At 32.8% G+C, this 11,618-nt stretch overlaps 1 protein-coding gene across 2 annotated transcripts; it reads right to left on the minus strand.

Annotated features, from left to right (window-relative positions):
- Window positions 1–2,172: 2,172 nt before the first annotated feature.
- CYP45 (peptidyl-prolyl cis-trans isomerase CYP45) lies at window positions 2,173–8,832 on the minus strand. Of its 2 annotated transcripts, none has more exons than NM_001255096.2 (8): window positions 8,568–8,832; window positions 8,062–8,175; window positions 7,813–7,961; window positions 5,442–5,514; window positions 5,263–5,352; window positions 4,255–4,294; window positions 2,434–2,516; window positions 2,173–2,357 (listed from the first exon to the last, which is right to left on the minus strand). In NM_001255096.2, the coding sequence occupies exons 1-8, from the start codon at window positions 8,676–8,678 to the stop codon at window positions 2,337–2,339; spliced, it is 681 nt and encodes a 226-aa protein (NP_001242025.2). In that variant the 5' UTR covers window positions 8,679–8,832; the 3' UTR covers window positions 2,173–2,336. The 2 variants fall into 2 exon arrangements, with proteins under 2 accessions (NP_001242025.2, XP_006574467.1); XM_006574404.4 differs by having other exon boundaries at window positions 2,218–2,357; window positions 2,434–2,510.
- Between the last annotated feature and the right edge of the window lie 2,786 nt (window positions 8,833–11,618).

An 11,618-nucleotide genomic window follows, 5' to 3' on the forward strand; every position in this document is an offset into this window, starting at 1 on the left:
AAAAAAAAAACTGTAAAAATATGAGTAATATAATACAAAAAATGTTGTAAAATTTATTATAAACATAACTTCACTCAGTAGTCATTACATTCTGGCATGTAAATCAAAGTATATACACCTAACTCCAGACTACACAATTCTGAATTCTTAGTTACAAAACTATTCTGAATTCTTAGTTACAAAACTACTCTATTTCTGGAAAGAGCAGAATATGTTACCAAATTTTATAATTTCTAATTAATTAATATAAGCTGCATATTATATTATAACATTTATATTAGTTATTTACATTTAAATAGATTTAATATAAAGTAATCTATTTAAATGAGTTTAATATAAAGTAATCTATTTAAGTGAGTCTATTAGGCTGTAAAAAAAATTGATATGGACTTAATGAGCGGAAACCAGTTTGACCCATTAAGGGATAATGAGAATCCTAATAGGTTTAAAATATAAGACATGGTTATGGCCCCCAATACACCAAAATTAATAAACAGTTTCTTCTCTCCCTATTTGAAGAGAAAACGAAGGTCCCAAAAGAAAGAAGGTGATTTGGTTGAGGAAGGTCATTAAACCAATTGTTCGTAACCAATGTCAGATTCCGTTGTGTGTTGATCAAGCTCTTTATGGATCCAGGTATTCCTTAAAATCTCTTGATAATTTGACGTAATGTGTTTTGGTGTTCATTTGGTATTTTATAAGGTTTATTGAAAAATAACCAACAAGTGGTATCAGAGCCACCATTACTGTTACATTATTTGGATTTAAAGCTCTGTTTGATATGTATTATATCTAGATCCTTTTAGTTGTATGAACCCTAATTTTATTTTGGGGAGAAACTATTTTGATCAATAAAATTGTAAAACCCCTAAATTTATGTGTTATGGCCATAAAATTTTTCTCCTCTTTAGAATTAATAAAAGACCTCTACATTTGATTTACTGGATTGTACAATTTTTTTTTGTTTGTGTCGCATTTGGTGACATATTATTCTATTTGGGATAAAGGTTTTACGTATCTGGTATTGACATTTAGTACGTGACACAATTTCATAAATATATATTTTTTGTTTGTGAAATATATATTTTTTGTTTATATGAATCAGTAATAAGACAATGATCATTTGTCTTATATGAATAATTTATTATTTTTTGGCCAACTACTTTTTTTATGAAACAGTGATAAACTGATAATTTATGATATTTATGTGATTAGTATAAATTTGTGATGGTACCGTGGTATGTTTGTTTCAGGTGCGTAATTAGTTTACCATGATGTTGTTTTTCAAACATTTACTGCTATCACAATTGGGTACAAATTTAATCATTACAGATCCTTTCCATTTAATTGTGTCCAATAATTTTAATTAAATTGGTTGAATCATTATGTTGCCAAAGTAACCTCTATTGTGTAAATTGATTCAATTAAATTGCATGGATGTTAGTATGAAATTATTTATGCGAATTATGTTCGGCCCAAAGGAAGACACAATTTGGCCAAATAATAACATATCCTAATAGATATATATAATTAAATAAAATAAAACAAAATAATTTTCAACAATAAAGGCTTATCATGGGCATCAAATTAGGATCAATAAGAAATACTATTAAGTTGTTGGTCTAAGTAATACTTAACTTGATCCTCTTAAATAAGATCTCATGTTGGAATCTTGTAGATCAAAAAAACATAATTGTGAGAAAAAAATCTCATTAAAAGTGATTAGCTAAATTTTTGAAGAAGATTAGTTATCGAAAAAATAGATGAATACTACATATCAATAACATAGTAAAAAAAAATCAATGAGGAATTTGTAGCTTTGAAATTGACCAACTGGTATCTAGAGGATGGCATGACAACATGGATCTTTGTTGTCAACCTTTTAACAACTTGTCCCGTTTGGTTTAGGTCTAAAATCAATTTTACACATTTTAATATAAGATCTATTGCTAAAATTAATTTGAACAATTATCATAATCATGTTCAACCGCCCAAAATTAACTATATTAAAATCTAAACTCAACGCACACTTAGACCTGTTTGTTTTAATTATATTCCAAATCTTAGGGCCCGACTGGAAAAAATTTGAGCATTCAGGAAATGGTGTTTGGATCCGGGCAAATATACAAATAAGCTCCTTTTTTTTCTATCCATAGAAATCAAAAACAGATATCGGGAAATTTGCAAACAAGCTCTTTAAATTCATGTTTGTGCATATTTAGAACAATTTCTCATACATGACAAAAGCAATATCTGTATACACTGCTTGTTCATTATATAAAATGAGAATGCAACAGTGTAATGTTCATTCCAAATTAATATCAAATTTGCTTTTATCAGGGGAAGCATTTCATCCTCTGCAAAGTGACACATGAAAGCTATGTTAACAAGTGGAACAAACATTATGGTATTGAATCTGATAATGATTATTACCTGTCTTTCAACTTCAATAGCTGAGGCGGCTAGTCTGCGCTTCAAAATTGATCTGTCTTCCTCGCAATTTTCTGTCTCTGTATCTAACAGAAAATACAGGCAGCAAGATTCAGAGGGAATGAGAATCCAGCACACTATACATAAGAGCTAAAGAAACAAACAAACTAGATACTAGATAGGAAAACATTATGAACTTGGAATTACGCTCATTCCATCCAAAATCTGCAATGTGTCCTTGTAGCAATCCTGATGAGGTAATTACTAGCATGGGAACTCGAGGAGGCAAGACTAGACTTTCTATAGGATCACATCAGGGGTCAGTCATGAGTCCTTACTTGTTTAATTTAATCTTGGATGAGATTACCAGGGGCATACATAAAATTATCCCTAATTCCATGCTTATTGCGAATGATATAGGTTTATTGAGGAATCTTGCACTCCGAAACCAACTTCGATGATGTTTAGGAACATAGACACTAGGCTTGTGAGCCACCCATGATCCAGAATCCTTGCAAAATCATGTTAGGTCTGAAATAACAGGCTTAGTGCAAGAGGAGCAATTTGAGACTTTTGGAAGACCTCTTCTAGTCATAGAGCAAGAACACCTTTGGGGAATGTTTTTGATGGGTCTCAAGGAGGTGAGAGCAAGAGTAAAGTCGTGCAGTTGGATCCTTCCATCCTTATCTAAGGATAGGTCTTTGTCCAAATGGATAGACTAGGAACAGCTCATGGATGAAGGTCTGGAGAACAAGAATAGAACAATGGTGAAATGGAATTAGAGCAATGGACTAGTGAGGACCTACAAGGTACTATGAAGCTCCAGTATTAGTCACTCGCTCAGACTTTCACAGGGAGGTTAATAGATCTTTGCATTGCAACTTCATGATCACTCAGCGAGAATTTCATATGAAACAAAGGGAGGAAGGAGGGGCAAGACTGGAATTAGAGGAAAAAGAGGCCAGTCTTTTGAGCTAAAGAGCCAAGTCCTAATGAATGTAGAGAAGAATTTGGATGCTAAGAAAGGAAGTAATTTTCAAGAATTAGTGGAACATGACCTAATGGAATCAACCATTATGGTAGCAAAGGATAAGGGTTCAGCTAGTAATATTGCCAAAATCTCTACAGAGAGAGGGGAGGTAAGAAATACCAGGTGATGACATAAGCCATTTCACAATGCCTAGTTGATCTTTGAACACAATGTAAGACTATAAATGTTCCTCATCACTTATGTTAGTAGCTTAACTTGGCTGAAGTGGTTTTTTATTTGTCAAAGGTGTAAGTTTTGAATAAAGAGACAAAGTATATGTAATTTCATTTTATCACAACGGTGATTGAGTCATTAACTCTAAATTTTTATCAGTCAATGAACGCAGAAGGCCTGAGATGCATAAAAAAATATAGGCTTCTTCCAATACAATTTTTTTACAGGATTAGTCGTTCAGTATGTAACATTTGATATTTAAGGCAAAGTTACCAAAACAGTTAGTCCCTACAGTTTTATTCAATTTTATATTTGGGTCCCTGTAATTCATTTTTACGTATCAGTCCCTCTGTTTCAATTTATTCGATTTTGGTCCCTGTCACTAGGTTTTAGCCCCTAAAATTTATATTAGTCAAGGTATTGATCCCTAATTTCCATAAAGGTCTAGTCATTATAGTTTCAAATTAGATATTGGTCACTGAACTACCAAAATCTAAATAAGTGAAACTATAGGGATCAAACTCAAAAAGAATAAACTATAGGAACAAAATCAAAATCAAGTTAAACTATAGGGATTTTGTTTATTTTAACCAACAAGCAACAAATTGAAAGATTCTTACCATAGTAATATGACGACAGGATAGTGATGCGTTCCATCGGCTGGAAAAGGAAAAACAATATTATCCAAGTACAAAGGAAGAAATAATCATGTCAAGTAATTTTAAACTTTGCACTAAAAACTTGAGACAAAAGATAAGCATGCATATGTTTGTTCTATTAGAAATCCAGCTGAACCAATAAGATACAAATTAGCCAATTGATCAGTCTAATGCTGATAACAACTACAGTGACCCTAGCTAAGTTAGGAAATAATTAAGTTGCAAAACATTCTAATGCTGACTTGAATTCAACATTCACGAATAAGCATAAAAAGTATTAGAAATACCAATTTACATTTATGCACTTCACCCTTACACAAACATAAACAATTGTTGTCATATGGACATAATTTTTTGAAGGTAACGTATCAAGTGAGAACTTTTGTTTTTGTAAGAAAAAAGACCAATAAATATAAATCATTAGATTATATTTGAATGGTCAAGCCTCAAGATTGAATATAAATGCACATGACTATAAGTGATCATGTAAGCATTAACTAACTTTTAATCTTGCCATCCATGTATGGTTGGATGACACTATGATCCAAATTTATAGTTCTTATTTTCTCACAAAAAACAAGAATTCTCACTTGATATAGGCCTTTTTTTCTGAAATATTCCTTCATACAAAAACCACCCTCAAAGTTAGCAATAAAAGCTTACAGGTGAATAATTTTAAGCTACATATTACTACACAGAATTTCTTTTCCCTGACACATACATACAAATTTATGCATTCAAGTTTTGAGAATCTCTCACCCACCCACCTTCCCTTTTTTCTTCTCCTACGGGTCTCTCTAGCTTTGCCCATGGCTTCCCCACAAAGTTAAAAAATAAAACAATAGTTGCAAGGAAAAATCTATAAATTCCTAAACCATGGATATCTATGTATATGATAAGATCCAGGATTGAACATTAAATGATGGGAAAAAGAACAATGCACAAGATGGATGAGATTTTCTAGTATACCATTACAAATATACCCTCTTTGCGGGTAGGTAGTTGCTCGAGCTTTGTCAACGTTTCATCACCTTTAGTAACTTTTCCAAATATTGCATACTGAAAAGGGCATTCATCAATATATCAATTGCAAAAATTGTAAGATGAATGAATGTTTTGCAATGATATTGCAGTTATAGTTACCCAACCTTGCCATCAAGATGAGGGGCATCTCCAAGTAGTATTGAAAATGAAGATGAAGCACTGTCTGGATCATCATATCTGTAAGAACAAATTCACATACGTCAGGACTTCCAACAAAGGCTCAAACCAAAAGAATGGTTTCAGAAATTTAGGAGCATAATAATATAATGAGAACTGTTACATAGCTGATTACTCCTTAAAATCATGTGTCAAGATTATAAATTCTACGACACTCTGAATAAATATTAAATAATACCCTTCCGGCCGCTGATAGCATCTTGAATAAACAAGCCTCAGTCATAAAACTCCAAACAAGTGTTTTGAATATACTTTATTAAATGCATAGCAAAAATTCCACAGAGCCATCTTTCATCATTGTAGCCACTTTCAACAACCCATGGGATTTTTGTCTTTGTCACCTTCAGGAATACTAAACAGTATCTGACCAATCAATGTCAGTCAACCCTTTACAAACCTAAAGTCCCCTCTCCTCTCCTCTAAAGTCAAGTCATTCATTAGGACATTAGGCCTAATGCTAATGATCAATATTAAATATTATCAATGGTAGATGGCGGAATACGGCAGAAGACCAAAATTCTACCAAATAAACATGTCATTGTGGCCTATGGTGTCACCATAGCAGGCCTCCCTTCACAAATTGCTTATGGTGGTTGACAAAAAATCTGCCACACCATTCCACTATAGCACTGCCATTTAACAACAATGCTAATGATATATGTTCAAGTTGATAAATAGCCTGTTTCGTGTCTTTTATTGTTTTTCTAGTGTTAACATTGCAAAATTAGTTTTTAGTTGTATTCAATTGCTTTATTAGGTTGGACTTGAAGTAACCCTTACTTGTGTTTTATGATCTAAGTTCAACAATATCTTCAAAGTTTGAACATTTTTTTATTGAGTTTGATGTAGTTTAAATTTTATTCTTGATTTGTTGATTTTTATAGCTAATTATAGTATTAAAATAGTTATTTTATTTTATTAATCTTTAGAAAGAAGTTTCGTCAAAAGGAAAACATATATCATTTAACTAAAGTGCGGGTAATATGTCTAGGTATGGGATATAGTCATATATAAGTACCCAAAGGGTATGGAGATCGGGATTAAAGCTGCTACCCATGTGGGTATGGGTCTAGTATGAGGAGGATTTTTTTAAGTGGGTATGGGAACAAATACTTTACCACCCTACCCAAACCTTACCAAATATCATCCCTAGTCCTGTGAGATGCAATATTGGGAAAAATCAAGTCTTACATTGACTAGAGAATAAAGCAAAGATAGAATATATATAAGTGGGAGGCAAACCGCACCCCATGAGATAGCTTTTGGGATTGAGTTAGGCCCAAATCCACATTCTAAGATGGTATCAAAGCCTATCCTAGATCCATTACCGGACCACCCACCATATTATTCACGCACCAAGCCCAAAAAGTGTTGGGGGTGAGGGGGTGTATTGGGAAAAACCAAGTCCTACATTGACTAGAGAATAAGGCAAAGATAGAATATATAAGTGGGGTACAACCCTCACCCCATGAGCTAGCTTTTAGGGTTGAGTTAAGCTCAAACCCACATTCTAAGATGCAAAGACCTATTGGTGCCCAAGGCATTTGGGTGGGAGACTAGAACATTTCAAAAAGGTGGTGAGGTATGTGACTCCCTAGAGCAGGTCTTCAAATTGGGCTGACCCAAATCAGATGGTTCATAGGAGTGGTGGATCTTAGCCCAATACAATGGCATTCACAACTGGGCCTTTACCTATAGGGAAAGTCTGGAACAACTCTAAAAACAAATTTACAAGTATATCTTAATTTTTCATCAATCTCATGTGAGCTCATTTTTTCCATTCATTTTAGTTTCTATCTGTTAGATCTAAAATCATTTATGTGCCTTCACCAAAAACCTAAGCTTTCAGAATAGTTGGTTTGTGACACGATGCCAAAACCTCTATTGACAAAATGGTCTAGAATTCAACAGATGTACTATGACACTCAGTCAATCATTAAACCTCAGCCAGAGCACACCAAGGGAATATGACTTAATGTAACACAAAAGGAGAACACTGTGTCAAAATTACACAACTAATCGTTGAAAGTAAAACTACATTGATCATGAACATAGGAGACTCGGTGATCACCAGTAAGCTCAGTTCCAACTAGTTCATTTTAAAGTTAAGCATAGAAAATAAAATTTGAACTCAAACAAAATGTAGCACAGACTGGAACTAATAGCTAATAAGTTGTTAAACCATATATAAATGCAACTTAATGACAAACAAAAAAGTGACAAGAATGACATGAAATCAAGAACTTAAGCAGAAATAATGAAGCTACAACCATCAGTTGCTGTCTAGAGAGACCTAACCTTCCCATGGAAAGAATACCCCGAACATGTTTGACTTCAGTAAATTCACCAACAACAGTCTTTACAGCTTCCCTTCTTTGTTCCTCGTTCATTGGAGCTGATCTTCCATTTGTAACATCTGCTACTTGGGCCACGAATCCCTTATCCACCTAGGTATTGAATTCAAAACCACTTACTCACAAAGCTATACAATACCCACCAACTTCATAAAACTCAATGCTCACTAGCTTTGTTTCCAGAGAACAATACCCGAAAGAAATGGTTAGTGTTATAGCCTCCAAGTCGCACAAGCTTATAAATGTGGTCCACAGTTTTAGGTGCAACAGTTGGATAGAAACCAAATTCAATATCTCCATACTTTGTCTGCATAAAGAAAAAGACAAGAACCTAAGTGATACACACCATAAGCAACAAATAACAACAACAACAAAATAATATCAATTTGAGAACATAGACAAGATGGGATTTTTAACTTAATGAGCTACTTGATTCCAGTTTCCACTCATACCCAGAACATAGATAACTGAGATCTTCTCCATCCACAACATGGGTATCCACAGTTTGAACTTGTCTATTTCTTAAGAACTAAATAGAGCACAGCACAGATAGAGATCATAGCTACAAGTCTACAACACTAAAAACACTAAGCATGCATGAAACTCAATTCAAGATTTCAACGAAAATCCAAGCAATTATAAATGAACACAAAAAACAAAAAAGGATCAAACTTGATGCAAATTTTCACACAGAAAAACCTGAAAGACGACGCGGGTCGATCCCAGTTCGGGTTCCAGAGCGGAAATTACAGATATTAAGGCCAGCAAAGAGAAACCTTTGATCCAAAAACTGAATCCTTGGATCCACATTTCGTCCAACTTTAGATTTAGTACCTTTTCCAGCTCCTAAAATTAGAGTCAACCATCCGAAATTCAGAAAACCAGAAATTGAAAGTTTTCTCTGTTAGTAGTTTTGTGGTACCGCTTACATCTTTTTTTCTTTTTTTCTTCACGAAATTAATTTTCGGGAGTTGCTATTGGCACATAGTCACGTGGGTATCTTTTAGCATTATTTCAAAAATGCCCTTTTGACGAAAAGACGATAGAATAATAATTTTGTTGTGTATTTTGTTTACCCCTAAATAACATTCTGGAATTATGATTTCATTGTGAAATCTTTTCATCCCAAAAAATACACAATGAAAATATGTTTCGGCGTGTTCTGGACATAATTATCATACTCAACTCGAATTGATTGGGTCGACTCATTGACCCAAGAAGCCAATCAATTGGAGCCACCAATTAACAAGGGTGGACCAACATATAGGTGAGGGGAGGCCTTGTCCCCCCTATTTTTTAAATTTTATTTTTATTAATGTATATAATATAATATTTTAATATTAAAATAATTTTTTATTTAAAACTTTGATTATAGAAAAATAAACTACATATTAAGTTGTACACTAATACATTATTGGTTCAAGTAATAATAGATTCTAGTAAAATCTTGAATTTGAATCTTGTAAATTAAATAAGAATGTGATTGGAAAGGGTGATCCAACAAAGGTGGACTATTAGATTTTCCGACAAAGATTAATTATCGACAAAATCGATAAGTATTTTATATCAATAACATGGTATAATAAAAAGAAGGCTACAATGTAACTTTCGTCTTCCTATTTTTTAAATTCGCAATTTTAGTCCTCTTATTTTTTAATTGAGGTATTTTGTCCTCACTTTTAAGAAATCCGTAATTTTAGTCTCCCTATTTTTTAATTGAGATATTTTATCTCACAATTTTTAAAAAATCTACGATTTCAGTCCCTTTTTTTAATTTTAGACTTGACTATGTACTTTTTTATTTTTTTTAATAAATCAAGCTTATTAGCAAATAAATAATTTAAAAAAAAAGATTTTTCATGTGAGTAATAAATAAACACATGTCAATTAACATTTACAAAGTATACATCAACTTTTGAAATTGGTCACAAGGACTAAAATTGAATATTTTAAAAAGTGAAGAATGAAATATCTCAATTAAAAATGAAAAACCAAAATCGTAAACTTCTTAAAAGTGAAAGATAAAATATCTCAATTAAAAAATAGAAAGACTAAAATCGCATATTTGAGAAAATATGGAAACAAAAATTATGTTTTAACCTAAAATAAAATATTAAGTTGTACAAATCATTGGTCAAAATTCATTTTAATAGATTTTGGATTTTTTTATTATAAATAAATAGTTAATGTAGATTTTTATTATAAAATTACAGGGTATATTTGGCCCCCTTAATTTTTTTTCACTAGGTCCGCCCTGCCAATCGGATTAGAAATGCATATGATTCAGTACAAACCAGTCTAACTCAGTGTGACTCGATTTTGAACCGAACCCATGTTAATATTGTGATTTAAAATGTAATAAATCTTTTTATGATAAGTATAGTATAAAAACCAAAGCATGATATTTTTTTTTAATAGTCATACGTGTGAACTAGTGACTCAATGGGTTGACCTCTAATTCAATATCTTGACTGAGTTGATGATCACTCTAAGTTTGAAAACTTGGTTCTGAGTAGAGAAACATAATGGAGTTGTATTTTCATTATGTATTTTTTTTGTTTTGTAAAAAAACACTATAGTATAATTTTGTTGTGTTCTTTAACTCAAAACACAACAAAAATATACTTCCGTTGTGTACAAAGACAAAAAAAAAACTTACCACAATCGTTGGATGAAGAGATAAAGGAGAAATGAAAGGGGGAGAGTTAGGAGAAGGGATTGGGCAGACAAGGAGGAGTGAGTTTGGAAGGGTGGGCGTGAGAAGAAAGAAGTTGGGTAGATGAGGGAAAGAAAGGGGAAGCGGTGGGGTGGGGAAAACTGCCTTATTTTAGGCCCTAAATTCAAAATGTGATAGTGCAAATAGTAAAATGGTAGTGCCAATAGTAGTGTCCTAATATGAATACGTTACTTGCTGGTGTAGCACTGGTCTGGGCTGATTAAGCTTTAAGCCCAAAGATTGTTTACCATATGGCCCGATATTCAAACAAATTCAGTTTTTTCTCTCCACACCCATCTTTTTTAAGTATTATTTTTAAAAAAGAAAGCGGTTCTAAGAATAAAAAAGGGCAGTGTGGACAGCATCACTTACCTTATTTATTTTGATTTTGGGCCATAGGAAGTAGGCCTAACGTGAATTGAAGCCTCCTATAGGAATAAGTGGGCCTTGGATGAAATTGTGCGTTTCAGGTGTTCATCACAAAACCAGTAAAGAATTAAAGTATTTGTGATAATTCATTATGAATAAAAAATATTCATAGCCTCGAAAAAAAATGGTGTATATATATATATATATAGTAAGTTTCCTATTAAGGGTTCAAGACATGCAGCTGAGCTCCCTTTCTCCTCGGTCCACAGAGACCCGTAATTGAATATCCATTTCTCATGTCTCTTTAATAAGGTTTAATTTGAAAAAAAAAAATATTTAAACCCACTTATTTGACGTTACAACTCCTTTTTTAAAACTTTTTTCCTTAAATATTTGCAGAAAAATACACTGGAGAAAGCCCATTCGTACACAAATTGGAAGTTGGGAGACAAAATTACAAGTGATTATTATGATGAAGGAGACTTGGGAAGGCAGAAAAGCAAATTATAGGTACTTGACCCTTATAGACCTAGCCTGAAATTTGGCACATGCTAATGTTTAGGTTCAACGTTTCCACATAGAAATGATAGTAACGTTGGGATTTGTTTCCTGATTTTACTACTATAAAGCACTTTGTAAAAAAAACACAAGTGTAGGATAAAAGA

This window comes from Glycine max, chromosome 2, assembly GCF_000004515.6.
Source record: "Glycine max cultivar Williams 82 chromosome 2, Glycine_max_v4.0, whole genome shotgun sequence".
In the NCBI taxonomy this organism is placed as follows: Eukaryota; Viridiplantae; Streptophyta; class Magnoliopsida; order Fabales; family Fabaceae; genus Glycine; species Glycine max.